This window comes from Cuculus canorus, chromosome 10 (genome assembly GCF_017976375.1).
Source record: "Cuculus canorus isolate bCucCan1 chromosome 10, bCucCan1.pri, whole genome shotgun sequence".
Lineage (NCBI taxonomy): Eukaryota > Metazoa > Chordata > Aves > Cuculiformes > Cuculidae > Cuculus > Cuculus canorus.
In genome coordinates, this window is record NC_071410.1 from 9,761,792 (window position 1) to 9,774,795 (window position 13,004).

The 13,004-nt window shown below is 52.7% G+C and overlaps 1 protein-coding gene across 10 annotated transcripts in view; it reads left to right on the forward strand.

Moving 5' to 3' along the window:
- Positions 1 to 13,004, forward strand: part of DLG3 (discs large MAGUK scaffold protein 3) — a 77,039-nt gene that overhangs the window by 27,191 nt on the left and 36,844 nt on the right. For 7 of the 10 annotated variants that reach the window (XM_054075672.1, XM_054075673.1, XM_054075674.1 and 4 more), the window contains one exon: positions 11,635 to 11,688. The exons of the other annotated variants lie outside the window; for them this stretch is intronic. In XM_054075672.1, the coding sequence (XP_053931647.1) occupies positions 11,635 to 11,688 (54 nt within the window). The remainder of the gene's footprint in view (positions 1 to 11,634; positions 11,689 to 13,004) is intronic. 10 annotated transcript variants of the gene reach the window in all.

Sequence of the window (13,004 nt, forward strand, 5' to 3'; positions counted from 1 at the left end):
GGCATGTGAGACGTGCCCATACATGCTGCCCAACACACGGCACAGCCCCAACGTCAACCTGTGCCTCCTCCCACCTCCGGTGCCCCGTTGATTCTCTCCTACTGCCTTTCCCTTTCCCTAGGACACAAATTAGCTTGCTCAGGCAATGCCAGTAACTGAGAAGCCTTAATCCCAGCTGTAGGGAGGGGGGAAATCTCCGAGCTCTGAGCTTCTCATTTCTTTTTGCTTTGCTTTTCTTCTCCCCTCTGAGACATCTTCCATTTCTTCTCCCTTATCCATGTCCTCTGTTTATTAGTCCCTGCTCTCTGTGCTTGCTGTCGTTGCTGTCCTCCATTGTCCCCATCCTGGCTGGCCCTGCTCCCTTCTTGTCCCCCCTTGCTTGCTGCTGGGGGACTCGAGTCCTCCCCTCCCAGACTCGGGTGAGAGGAGGACTCTCGGCTTTGGAGGAGGAATGGCAGTGTGATTTAGGGAAGCATCCCTGATGCGCAGCACTAGAGGAGCAGAGCACTCAAACCCCTCCTCTCCCCTGCACACTGACGCCCACGGGCTCTCAGGATAGAAGTGCTGAGCTACCCAGCCGTGTCTGAGCCCCTTCTCTGGCGCTGCTCCCTGCTTTGAGGGTCTGGCGGCAGCAGAGAAGGTCCAGCCCTGTGGCTTAGTTCACCGCAAGGTACACCTGGTGCCAGGCATGGTGGCCAGAGCAGGACCATGCATGAGGCTCCCAAGGGTCTCACCAGTGTTTTCATGTGCACTTGGGGTGGCTGAGGCATGGACGTCTCCTCTCACGGCTGGAGAAAGGACTCAAAGCAGTGCGGTGCCCCAGCATGTAGTTGGGAGGTGCTGGGCTGCCCTAGGTTTGCTTGCCCTCCTTGGCCAGATATGCGATATCCTGCTGTTCCCCCTTCCTGCAGTCTGTTTCTCCTTCTTGGAGGGTCAGAGGGGTGCAGGCAGGCATTAGAGCAGCATCACAATAAGTCCCTGACACCTGCAAATGCCCAGAGCATTCCAGGCTTTTCATAGCCAAGCAGGTGGAGGAGGGGAACAGGTTCTCCATGCCTGTCTTCAGCAATGAGTGTTTCACCGAAGGCAGTGTTTTTCCACATGCAGACACTGCTTGTTAGAGTTCCTCCAGTGCACTGGGAAATTAGCTGGAGTAGGTAGGCACAGGGCAGCACATCTTAGTGGAAGCACTATCCTTCACTGAGCCTTCGGATGCTCCTGGCTCTTAGGACATGGATGGTGAGGAAGGGAAAGAGACTTGGAGTCTGTGGACATCTGGGCTGGGTTTCTTAGTGATGGGCAGGCATGGCTGGAAGGAAGAAGGGGGAGCGCTGAGGGGGCAGACGGGAAGCCAAACACGGGTTGCTTCGTGGGAAATGGCTAAAGCCCCAGATGTTCCCTGGGGAGGTGCGAGGGAGGGTGAGAGGAACGGGGTGCAGGGGACATGGAGGCAGTGGAGGTGGTGAGGTTGGCAGGGTGATGTTGCTATGGCTACTCCTGTGCTATTCATAGAAGAAATTAGCTAAATCTTTGCACTGTAAGGTGGAGGAGGAGAGAGAAGGAAGGCGTTCTCTGTGTGTGGAGGAAAGGAGAGAAGCCAAAACAGGAAGGGGGTGAAGTTTTCCTCCTTTGCTCTGTGCCTGTGCTGTGGAGGGGTATTTGTGGGAAGCGTCTCTGCCTGACTTGCCCAGCACTGGCAGAGTGTGGGGGAAAGCAGGCAGGGAGGAGCCACCCCATGGGAAAGCCCCCCCAGAGCATCCATGCAGAGCCCTGCATGGCAGGATGAGCTCTGCATTGTGCCAGGAGCACAGGAGACATTCTTTAATTAAAGACAGCCAATCTGTGAAAGGTATTTTTGGCAACCTAAATGTAGATACAACTGTAGTGAAACTTGCCCTTCATGTCTGCCTCCATTGCTGAAAACGGTGCTTCCTAACCCTGTCTGTCTGCTCAACCCTTGCTCTGCGGTCGCTGGTGGTCCCCTGCCCCTCCACCTCCAGCATCTCTTCCAGCATGTCCTCCCACCACGCGGAGTCCCGTGAGGGTCTTCCCTCTCCACCACTCCTCATCACACTCCACTCCCTCATTGTGAGAGTTTTATTCCCATCCCACAGACCTGTTTGTCACCTCCTCACTCACGATATGTAAATCTGCGTGTCTGTTCCTAATATATCTCCCTCCATCTGATTTCACCTCTCAGCTTATTTCTTGGGCATCTCCGTCTGGTGATCCTGCCATCGTCACTCAGTTGAGTGCTATAACCAGGCAGTGAGCTGTTCTCTTCCCCCCAAACCCATTCATGCTCACCCTCAGCCCCTTGCCCTGCAGACCTGGGAGGCAGCCGATATTTCTGATGGTCTTGACCTTCCTTTCCTGCTGCTCAGCTGTAACCGAGGCCAAGTTGATGTGTTATAAAGTTATTCCCCTTCCCTATGCATCTCCTGGGGAAACTTATGCCCTAATACCCAGATGCCAGCTGAGTCGGTTCCCCTCAGCCACCCTGGGGCATCCCGTGTCCTGCTGTCACCCATCCTCTGGACCGGGCTGAGGAGGGTCGGGTGTTCTTGGTGCTCCTTCCCAAAACATATCAAGTCCATTTGTGCTTGGACAGCTGAGGTTGTTTGTCTCCTTGATTTCTTTGTTCACCTGTAAGACTTTGCCTCCATCCCTCAGACATGTGAATCCCTCAGACAGGGGTTGTGCACTTGTGTGCTTGCTGACCCTTCCAACACATCCCATTAATATGGTAAGGGATAACATTGGAATTAGAGAGGGGAGTTGAAGGACTGAGCTTAACTCCTCTCCGGCTGGATTATCAACGGCTGCCAGCCAGCCCGGACGCACAGCCCACTGCACTCCGGAGCTGGTTTTGGAGGGCCATGCTGCGGGAGAGACCCGCAGGGCGGCACAGAGAGAGGTACTGGAGATGATGTCCAAACTGGCCGTAGTAGAGATGTAGCTGCTGCTGTAAAGGGAGCGTCTGAAGGCACATAAGTGGGAGAAAGTCCATGAGTGCAACATGTGGCAGAAGAGGAAAGTACCTGACAAAAACAGGAGGATGTGTCCCTGCTGCTTTGCCAGAGGAGGAGAAGGAAAGTGCGTTGGTGAGGCAGCCAGGGACAAGCATGGACAGGTTTCAGCAGGGATGTAGTCAATGTGGAGGAGGTGGCTCTTTGTGAAGAACCTGGGGGTGACAGGAAGACTTTCAGCCTCCACTGCTACAGCCCCTGCCCTCACCCCTGCCAGAGGGATGGTCCCCATGCCCTATGAGTGCGCTTTCTGCCTGGCTCTTCCCCCATGTTTTTGGGTGTTACGTGTCTGAGACCATCCTGAGCCCCATCCTGACCAGTGCCGGCAATTCAATGGGAATCTGCCAGTCTTCCTCAGGGTGTGCTCAAGGGAGGAGGGTCCCACAGGGGGTTTGCGTGAGAAGGAAACACAAGCGACAGCCATACCAGAGGTCCCATCCAGGTACCCTGGGTGTGCAGGTGTTTGGGGGTGGAAGCAAAGCAGAAGCCTTTGCTGTCCCTGGAGAGCTGCCTCATTTGGGTCTGCTCCTTGGCGCATCATGTGCCGTGATGGAAGGGGAGAAGCTTCTGCTTCTTTCTTGGCTACGGATGCTCATTTAGAGAGAGGAAGTCATTAAGACTAATCAGGCCATAATCAACCATGGCCCTGGCTGTGTGTTGGGTGCCTGCGGTGCACAGCCTCATATGAGATGCTTTCTAAGGGGACCATGGTCTGTAGGTCCTGTGGGAGAGCAAGTCCGTCACGGGTCTGCCTTGGGACACAAGGTGCTCGGTGTGATTGGGGTGGAGGGGTTGTCTGCCTGCCATCGTAATCACTGCATGCTGGCTGCAGGGACAGTGCATCTCTGGCTCAGCACCGCAGCTGCAGTTGAGGAAAGGGCATAACCCTCCTTGCAATGTCCCCACTGCGGGTGCAATGGGCTGTGCTAATGCTCACACCTCGTTTTAGCACATGCGAAGATGGGATGATACAGGGATCCTTCAAGGGCCCTCACTGCAAATCCAACAATAATGTTCTGAACATATATCAGGGCCTTGGAGTTGAAAACTTTTAATACAGTATTTAAGAAGTTCAGAATGCCTGAATTTGAAATGAAGTTCACAGTTTAGTCTACAGAAGCTCACTTGGATGGGTTCGCTGTCTATCTCAGAGGTTGTAATTATTTAGGGGGACACAGGGTGCTTCAGAGCACCCTGGACCAGGCCCTAAATACCCTCTTGTCAACTTCCCATTAACTGGAATTTAGTTTGAGACTCTGTTGATTATCTTGGTTTGCCTTTGTCCCACAGAAACACGTTTCTTAACATTTTGTAACTAGGTGGGCATTGGAACTTACTGAAGAGAGAAAAACAGGTTATTTGAATCCCAGCAACCAAAGAAATCTCTATTTTAACACTGTCTCTTATTCACTCTTTTTTTTTTTCCTCCTGTATATATGGATTTGTCTGAAAGGGAGGAAAAAGCACGTGAGTCTTTCAAATGATAATAACTCTTCCTGTGAAAAAAAGAATTGAGGTAATTTTATTTGGCACTGTTGGGTCAGAGGGAAGCTACCGGAGCCCAGAACCTCTGCAAATTGGGTCACTTATTTTAGCGGGCTGAGCCTGGAACAGGATGTCTAACTTTCAAGTATGAACACACTGGCCTTAATGGCTTCTAAATGGAAACTTAGGCTCCACAGAGCTTCTGTCTGGGGAAGCTTTCTTCCTTCCCCCACTGAGTGAAGGCTTTTTCCAGTCCCTATTTAAGCTTACTCTCCAAAAAAAAAGAAAAAAGAAAAAAAAAATGCAGACACCAAAACAAAGATTAAAAGCCCAATAGCTGCTTGTGTTCACGTTACACTTTGGGCACTTCAGGAGCTTTGCCAAAGATCCTTGTGACCAGGGACCTTTCAAGTGCCGTGTTCCCCATTTCCGGATGGCTGTGGTGCTTTGAGCTGGTGCCGAGATGCAGCCGTGGGGCAAGGGCTCTGCTGCCACAGTGCCAGAGCCTACTCACGCCCCTGACACAGCCCAGCTCTGGTGTCTCCCGGAGGCAGCCTGGAGAGGAGGAGGGCTGCTCTTGTCCACAGGTCACTACACTGGCTGGAGGCTGAGCATGGGGGCATGGGCAGCAGCTGGGGTTTGGCTATCTGAGACCAACACAGCGGGTCTGGGCACCCGCAAGCTCCATAGTCAGCCCTGACATCATTTTCTGTGTCATTTATGCCATGTTTCAAGCGATGCAGAAGGAGAGCATGGGATCAGGCTCAGCCTGTCTCTCCCCTTTGTGCAGACACTTTCAGGTGGTGTTTGCTGCCTTCTGTCCAGACAGTATCAGCCAAGAGGTTGCTTTTGCAGTGGTTGAGTAAAAAATGAGCTTGTCCAGCCCAGTTAAAGGGAAGAGAGGCTCTTCTCTGGTCATGAAATTCTTCAGCCTCCAGAAGATTCCAGCCTCCATCTTCTTTCACTCCCTATCCCCATCCCAGGCTGTGAGAGCCCTGAGGGATGCAGCTCTCCCTGAGGGCTCTGCAATTCTCTGACACTCCCAAGCACCCTCAGCTCTGGCCACCACGTAAAGAGCCCATGAAGGCAAAAAGAGGTGAGCACAGGGTGCTGTGAGAAGGGGACCAGCCTCTGGCAGCAGTGTGGCCGAAGTGTGGATTTGATATTGAGATGTAGGAAAAGCCCCTCATCTCATGGGCCAACTGGGGGCCATCCGGGAACCATCCGGGAAGGGATGTGCTGTATTTCTTAGCAGGAGGTCTGTGAGGTGGCTTCCTTGGGCATAGCCAGGTGAAAGCCAAGGGGATTTCTAGGCATGCAAACATAAGATATGAGGCTTGGAGCAACCTGAAGGGATGGTGCCAGCACCTCTGTGCTCCACACGCCAGCCCTCTGGCAGGGGTAGCACTGGGGCTTGTCCCCTCCCTCACCTTGGGCACGCACAGCCTCAGGAGCATCTTTTCTGCCCTGCCTCAACCTCAGAAGTGCCCCCAGGTTGCTGTGGAGGAGCTGTGTCATCTGTGGTGCTTTGGGAGGTGATGTTTTGGCAGCTACGTGTTGGGCTCTGAGTTGGTGCAGGAGGCAGCCCCAGCGTTGGGAAAACCAGTGTCTGTGCGAAGGGCAGCGAAGTCTGGCGTGAAGCAGATGAGCGTGTCAGTGCTTATCAGGGTGAGTGGCGGTGAGCGCGGGCTCGCTGTGTGCGCTGTGCCGACAGGACCTGGGCTCGCTCCTGTGAAATTAGTTCATTAGCTCAGTGCAAACCCGCTCCCCCCAGCAGCAGAAGCCTGTCGGTGCCTGGGTACCCTGCAGCGACCCCGCTGCCACAGCAGCATCACACCAGTCTTTGGTGTCCCTGCGTGGGTACCTGCGTGTTCACAGCTAGCACCCAGCACTGTGGGGTTCTGCCACAGAGCAGCTGCTTTCGTAGCTGTAAATGCACAGCTTTCTCCATGGTTTAACACCCTTTAAGAAAAATAACCAAAGCAGATGGAGCCGGGATACAAGCAGCTCAGTGTATCCACCCTGGTTGGATGTGTCTGTTGGGCATCTCCCCGCTTGGCCTGTGCCCCTGAGAGCTTTTAAAAGGATGTAGAGACTGAATTTCACTTATCTCCGGAGCCATTTCCTTTTGAGGGTTACTATTATACCTCAGAGGGTATGAAGTGAAGGATATTAAAAGACAGATTGACTTTTCACTCTGATCTAATCTGGAAAAGCTGTAGAAATAAAGGAGTTAAGTTAGTACTTTGCTTCTCATGCTCTAGCCCAGCATCACAAATAGTCACTCTGTCCTGTGCATCCCTCAGTGTGTGACACATTGGATGCACTGGCCTCCTGTGGAGACCAGGTCTGTGCATTAGGCTTGGTATTTGTCAGCTCTGGAGGCTCCTGTTTGAGTCTTCTTGTTGGTTAAGAGGGAAGTGGGTTTATATGTGGGCACAATCCAGTTGCCGTTGGCCTGGGACATCTACAGTGCATGTATTTTATCTGGAGGAGATATGTAATTCCTGACCTCTGTGGGCTGGCCCCTGTGTTGGCTCTATGGAGGATGTGAAGCTCTTGCAAAGCTTTGGGATTTCAGCTCTGGAAAGAATATCTTGAATTTTCACTTCAGACTCTCCCTGCTCAGCTCCTGTGTGGCAGCCCTGGGAGCAATCCTTGGGGAAATGCTGCAGGGCGAGGCTTGGCCCTCAGATGCAAGCTAACAAGCCTTTCCCATTTGCAGTTAATTGAAGCTTTTCTTTTGGTTGGAAGTTTTGGAAAATCATCATGTTTTGCAGTTCCTAGGAGGTGAGGAGTGATACCTATAGATGGCTGGGGCTTGGCTGCCTCCAGCTGTCTGCGTTACTGGCCCTGGGCTGCTGAGGCTGGTCATCCATTGGAAATACAGCCTGAACAGCAGTAGTTCCACTCAGGTAACTGCTCAGAGGTAGTTTCTGAAAGGCTGCATTCTGCCCCTGAGGCATGGCTGAGCACTTCTGTCTTGCTGCTCCCTGCACATGCTGTAGTGGAATCGCTCCAGCCCGGGGAGGGGGGCTGCAGACTGTCAGGAAGGAGATATCCTCCATGCCCTGTATGCAGACCCACAGCTTCCTGCTGGCATTAGCCACGGAGACAGCTGCCCCCAGACAGGCTCTGGACTCTGCCAGGGCCTCTGCAGGGAGCTCGCTCCTCACTGGGGCTCCATGGGGCAGGTTGGCCTTCCCTCCATTAGCACCTGGGCTGTGGCTGCCACTGGGACTGTTGTGTGTTGCTCGAGCACCAATGCATCAACACAGGTGAAAGCAAGGCTCTGCTTCTCTCAGGTACCATGAGACCAGAAAGCTCTTGAATCTTGACCTTCAAACCTCATCCTCCTTCACAAGTCTTCCCTTCAGCTCCTGTTGCTGCCCAGATTTTCCTAGCAGCTGTCCTGTGCTTCGTTGGCTTTACGCCTGGATCAATCTCTCTGCATCTGTGACGTGACACCCCCCCACCTTGCTCCCCAAGGTCCTCCTTGCGTCCCAGCTTTGCTGCAGCCTCCAACCCCTGATCCCAAGGATCTGTGCAACCCCCTGTGCCTCTGCCTGATGGAGGGAGTTAGGACACCTCCAGCTCCACTGGGCTTTGGTGGTTCTACTGCAATGGGGTTGAGCACCGTAGGGCTCAGACCTTTCCTCTTTCCATTTGTAAACCCTCCAAGCACAAACAGTGCTTGGTAAAGGATAATAGTGTGATGAAGCGGTTTAGATGAAAGAGATCTGACAGCCCCCATTGAATGTGACCTGAATGCACAGCCCTATTCCCTCTCTTCCCTGCATGCAGCAACCCCCTGCTCCTTAGGGCATAAATTACTTATCATTCCCTATAGAATTGAGGGCATGGTTAATTCACCAGCACGTTCCTGCTGCCCAGAAAAACTGATGATGCTCTCTCTCCTCCCATGGCTAGCAGAGAGCTCGGTGCATGTGTCTGCCTGACTAAGGGAGGTAGAGGCTTTTCATTTTCAGGCCTTTTGCTTATTTCTGATTCTTAGGTCTTGTCTGACTTCAGCAGAACTGGCAAGGTGCAAATGTTGGAATATTTACAGGTGGAAGTCAGAGGTAATGTCCAAACACCTTTCTTGTAGTAGCTAGAATAGCTGGCCACAGGAGGCAAGCGGGGATTTCCTGGTCTGAATTCCTCCTGACCATGTGTGACTTTGTTTTAAGCAGCCGCTCACATTCAGCATCTCCCGGGTCCCATCTGGAGCCTGAGTGGGAAACTGTGCTCCTAGCAGTATTTTGAGATGTAAAAATCACTAGTGTGGAATGGCTGTGAAGGATGCTCAGTGCACAGTGAGCAGGCTAGACAAAATATGTCCTTAGGGCTCACCACTGTGTGAGCCAGGCAGTGTGGTGTGTGATTTGTGGGCTATTAGTAATTCAACAAAGAGACTGCAGTGGGGCTCAGCAGAGGACTCAGGCTGGACCTGAAAAAGCTTCTATAACATTATCATAGGGACCAGTTCTCTCTGGGAGGGATCCAAAGTATCATTTGTGGAGTTGAATTCATGTCATAAATCATGGGGCACGTGATGGGCTACATTCACTTAGGCTGCCTCTTCTGCATCCTTCCTGGAAGCTCATCTAATAAGAGCTGGCCTCTGGCACATCAAGGTTCAAACATCCATCGTTTGTTAATTGTTGGCAGCAGAAGTGGTTTTTTGCCTTGAAATGTGGAATCCCTTCCTAGAATTGCACCAGGGACTAATAAAAGCCAGTGCTGGGTTTAATATATGCTATCTCACAAATTATCTGGATTAAATACAAGAACTGTGTACTGCCAGAGAGGGGATATTCCCATCTTAACATTGCTTCTGGGCCATGGAGATCCCAAGACATTGGACCTGAAAATTACAATTCTCTTATGTGTGTGGGAGGGGTTCGGCAGGAGTGCTTGGAAGTGGTCATATTTGCCGGAGCTAGAGAATTAATTGCCATAAAAACTATGGTTTTGTAACCAATAGTTACAGCTGCAGGAAAGATCAGAAAGCATCTGAATAAATCAAATTAACTACCTCCTGCTCAATTCAATGAGAGCAGAACCTTTCAGGGCAAGATTTAAACCACAATCTGATTGACCCTTAACTCTCCCACCTACAAAATGAGGAGAGTGAAAAGTCCAGAAATACAACCAACTGAAACAGGAGACAGTGGGGACTGCCATGCTGGGTTATGTGAAGAGGTTGGACTCCATCGGGGCTGTATAAACCCAGTGGTGAGCAATGAGGTAGCCTGCTCCTACAAAAACATCACGGACTTGCAGAGGCCATTGGGCTGTGCAATCCAACATCCCAAGTTACTGGACAGGCAGGCAGTGGTCCTTGTTAAGTGCTGCACTAGCTCACACCTTGACTTGCTTGCTCCTGACCCTGATGTTTCTGATGCCCTAAGGCAGAGGGTTCACCTCCCCTGTAGCTCATGTCTCTTAGCATTTCCCCGTCTCGCTCTGGCTGTTGGTCTCCGCGTGAGCCTTGGAATGACGGTGCAAATCCCAACTCACCCTTGACCTTCCAGATTTTGCACCACTTGCTGTTGCGTGCCAGTGGAATGTTGGCCTTGTATTTAATCTTAAATTTCTCCCTTTCCGCCGTTTCTCCCTCCCGCTCAGAGACTAGCGCCTTTCCCAGCTCCCTTGCCGCAGGAGCCCGGGGGACGGGGCAGCGACGCAGGCTCCGCGGGCCACCGCGCCTTCAGGAGGTTTGGGTGCTGGACAGCTCCGGCGCGGCGGGACCCGCCCCCCCCGGGAGAACCCCCTGCCTTTAGAGCCTGTCTCTGCCTTCTCCTGCCTGCGTTTGCCCTCCGTGCCCGTGGGTTGGGTTGGAAGGGACCTTACGGCCCATCCAGTTCCACGCCTCCTACTGACCAGGCTACTCAAAGCCCCATCCAACCTGGCCTTGAACACCTCCAGGGATGGGGCAGCCGCAGCTTCCCTCAGCAGCCTGTGTCAGGGCCTCACCATCCTCAGCGTGAAGAATTCTTTTGTAATTAAAATATTAACCTTTTTCCCCCTTCCAATTTTAAAGCTGTTCCCTTTTGTTCTGTCACTACAGGCTCTCCCTATATTTCCTGTAGCCCCTTCAGATACTGGAAGGCTGCTATAAGGTCTCCCCAGAGCCTTCTCTTCTCCAGGCAGAGAAGAGCCTCTCTCAGCCTATCCTCATAGCAGAGGTGTTCCATTCCTCTGATCATCTTCGTAGCCTCCTCTGGACCCACTCCAACAGTTCCATATCCTTCTTATGTTGGGGATTCCAGAATTGGACATAGGACTCCAGGAGGGGTCTCATCAGAGTGGAGCAGAGGGGCAGAATCACCTGCCTCAACCTGCTGGCCACACTTCTTTTGATGCAGCCCAGGATACAGTTGGCCTTCTGGGCTGAAAGCATGCATTGCTGGCTCATTGTGTCCCTCCTAGGAATTGTGCATTGGGTCCCTCCTGGGAGGTACAATGAGGAAATGGGCAGAGGACAGCCCATTTCCCATAGGAGAAGGGAGGTACGAAGAGACATTCATGGGGAGCCCTGCAAGAGAGGGGGGGGAATGCACGTGGTAGTGGTAGGGATGAGCTAAGGCTGCTGAGCATAGTATTTACCCCAAGAATATCGAGGATGAGGGACTAAATGCTGCCACCTCTCCCAGGGCATGGTGTCTCCATGCTTAGGAGTGGTAGGAGCAGCTGCTGGAAGGTATGTGAGGGCTTCAGGACTGGTCTACTGGCAATACCTCCCTTCCTCTGAAGGACTTTCTTCCTCCTATTGCCTAATCCCCCAGTAAGATGGATTTGAAATAAATTTTGATGCTGCTCGGATTCTGGCCTGAGGCTGGGAGAGTTTTAATTTTTCCCAGTCTCCTTCCCAGCATTTGAGACCATGAGGTGTTGGGGACACACCAGGCCTGAGGAGGGGACTGATGTCCAGAGCCATGCTGTGGCCCTGCTCCTCTCCTAGGGCTGTTGGGCACCTGGAGGAGGGACAAGAGAAGAACCCTTCCTGAATTGCCCTCTTCTGCCTGTGGTGGCATGGCCAGGGGAGAGACAGTGCACCGCAAAGGGCTGGGCTCATTGCTCAGTTCGGTGACATGCCGCTTTTGTCTCCTCACAGGCCAACCCTGCTCCCATTATCGTGAACACAGACTCGCTGGAACAAGGGCTCTCTGTAAGTCTCCTGGTTTTGTTTTGCTTCCTTTGAATAAGCAGTGTATTTTCTCTGCTCAATGGTGCAGAGTGCTCCTCCAGCCCAAGGTGGCAGAGGAGCCTGGTACCTTCACCGTGGCCCCAGAGTGCATCACAGCCCCAAACCTCACAGGGGCTGAGTGACACTGAGCAGAGCCAAGGCTAGCAGTGAGCAATGCTGGGGGCTCCAGCCCACGGAGGGTACAAGGCAGGAGACACTCAGAGGGGCGCACTGGGGTAAACGGGCATCACAGGAGCGGTGGGAGCTGGGCTGGCTGCATTCAGGGTTACCCACACAGCTGTTTCCTCAGCCTCTCCTGCAGGGTGGCTGCAAGGCTCTGCTGGATTCCTCCTACCTTCCTGCACTGCCTCAGAAGCCTCAGCCCGTCGGGAGGGAGGCAGGGCTTTCTGGGTGCTCACTGGCATCACACTTGCTGGTCCTCAGGGCAGCAGGATCCATCAGATGCTGCTTCTCTTCCAGAGAAGGCTGCCAGCAGCTGAGCAGCACTTAGCGACTGTGAACGTCTACAGCCACAATACATTTGGGACTCTTGAAACAGTATAGAGGTAATCCTCCTTGGTTTGTTGCAGAGAGGGTTTGCACACCGCTGCATCCCTTCCCAGAACATTTGTGAATTATTCCTGCTGGGGGCTGGAGGGAGCAAGATGGCCAGTGTGGATATCTGCAGCACTGGCTCTATGCTCATGGGGTGCTTCCCTCTTTTTTCCCCAACGGGAGCTCAGTTAACAGCTTGCCAGGGCTGGGTGATTTGCACCTGGTGTTCTTCTGATGCAGCAAATTTCAACTGCCTCCCACATTAACGAAGCAGCACTAGGACCAGGAGCTGGAGTTGGTTTGTCTTCAGAGCCATGGTGGAGAGCTGCAGGTGACTTCTGGTGGTTGAATCTTCCTTGTAAAGAACTGCACATCTCTGCCCACAGCCTGTGGTGGGGTCAATGTACATTAGAGCTATGCAGAACTTGTTGGGCAGGGCTGTGAAAAGGATGAGGAGCCCAGCTGAGACCTCTGCAACTCTGGCTGTATGGTTTAATTATACCTCAAGTGCTGAACTGAAGCCACCTGGCAACTGGGGATGAGGGCATTGGTGGCTTTCTCATTGTGGTAGTCCTGGGCCCAGCTGCCATAAACATGGCAGAAAAGAGTTGCTGTCCCCAAAGTTTGCTTCTCTGAATATGTGGCATGGTGGGGTGTTTGTGGGGTTGGAGGCCTCTCACAGCATGCTGGGCACCTCGGCTGCAGTGCAGTGCTGTGTTGCAGCCTGTTCTCTGCACTCATCC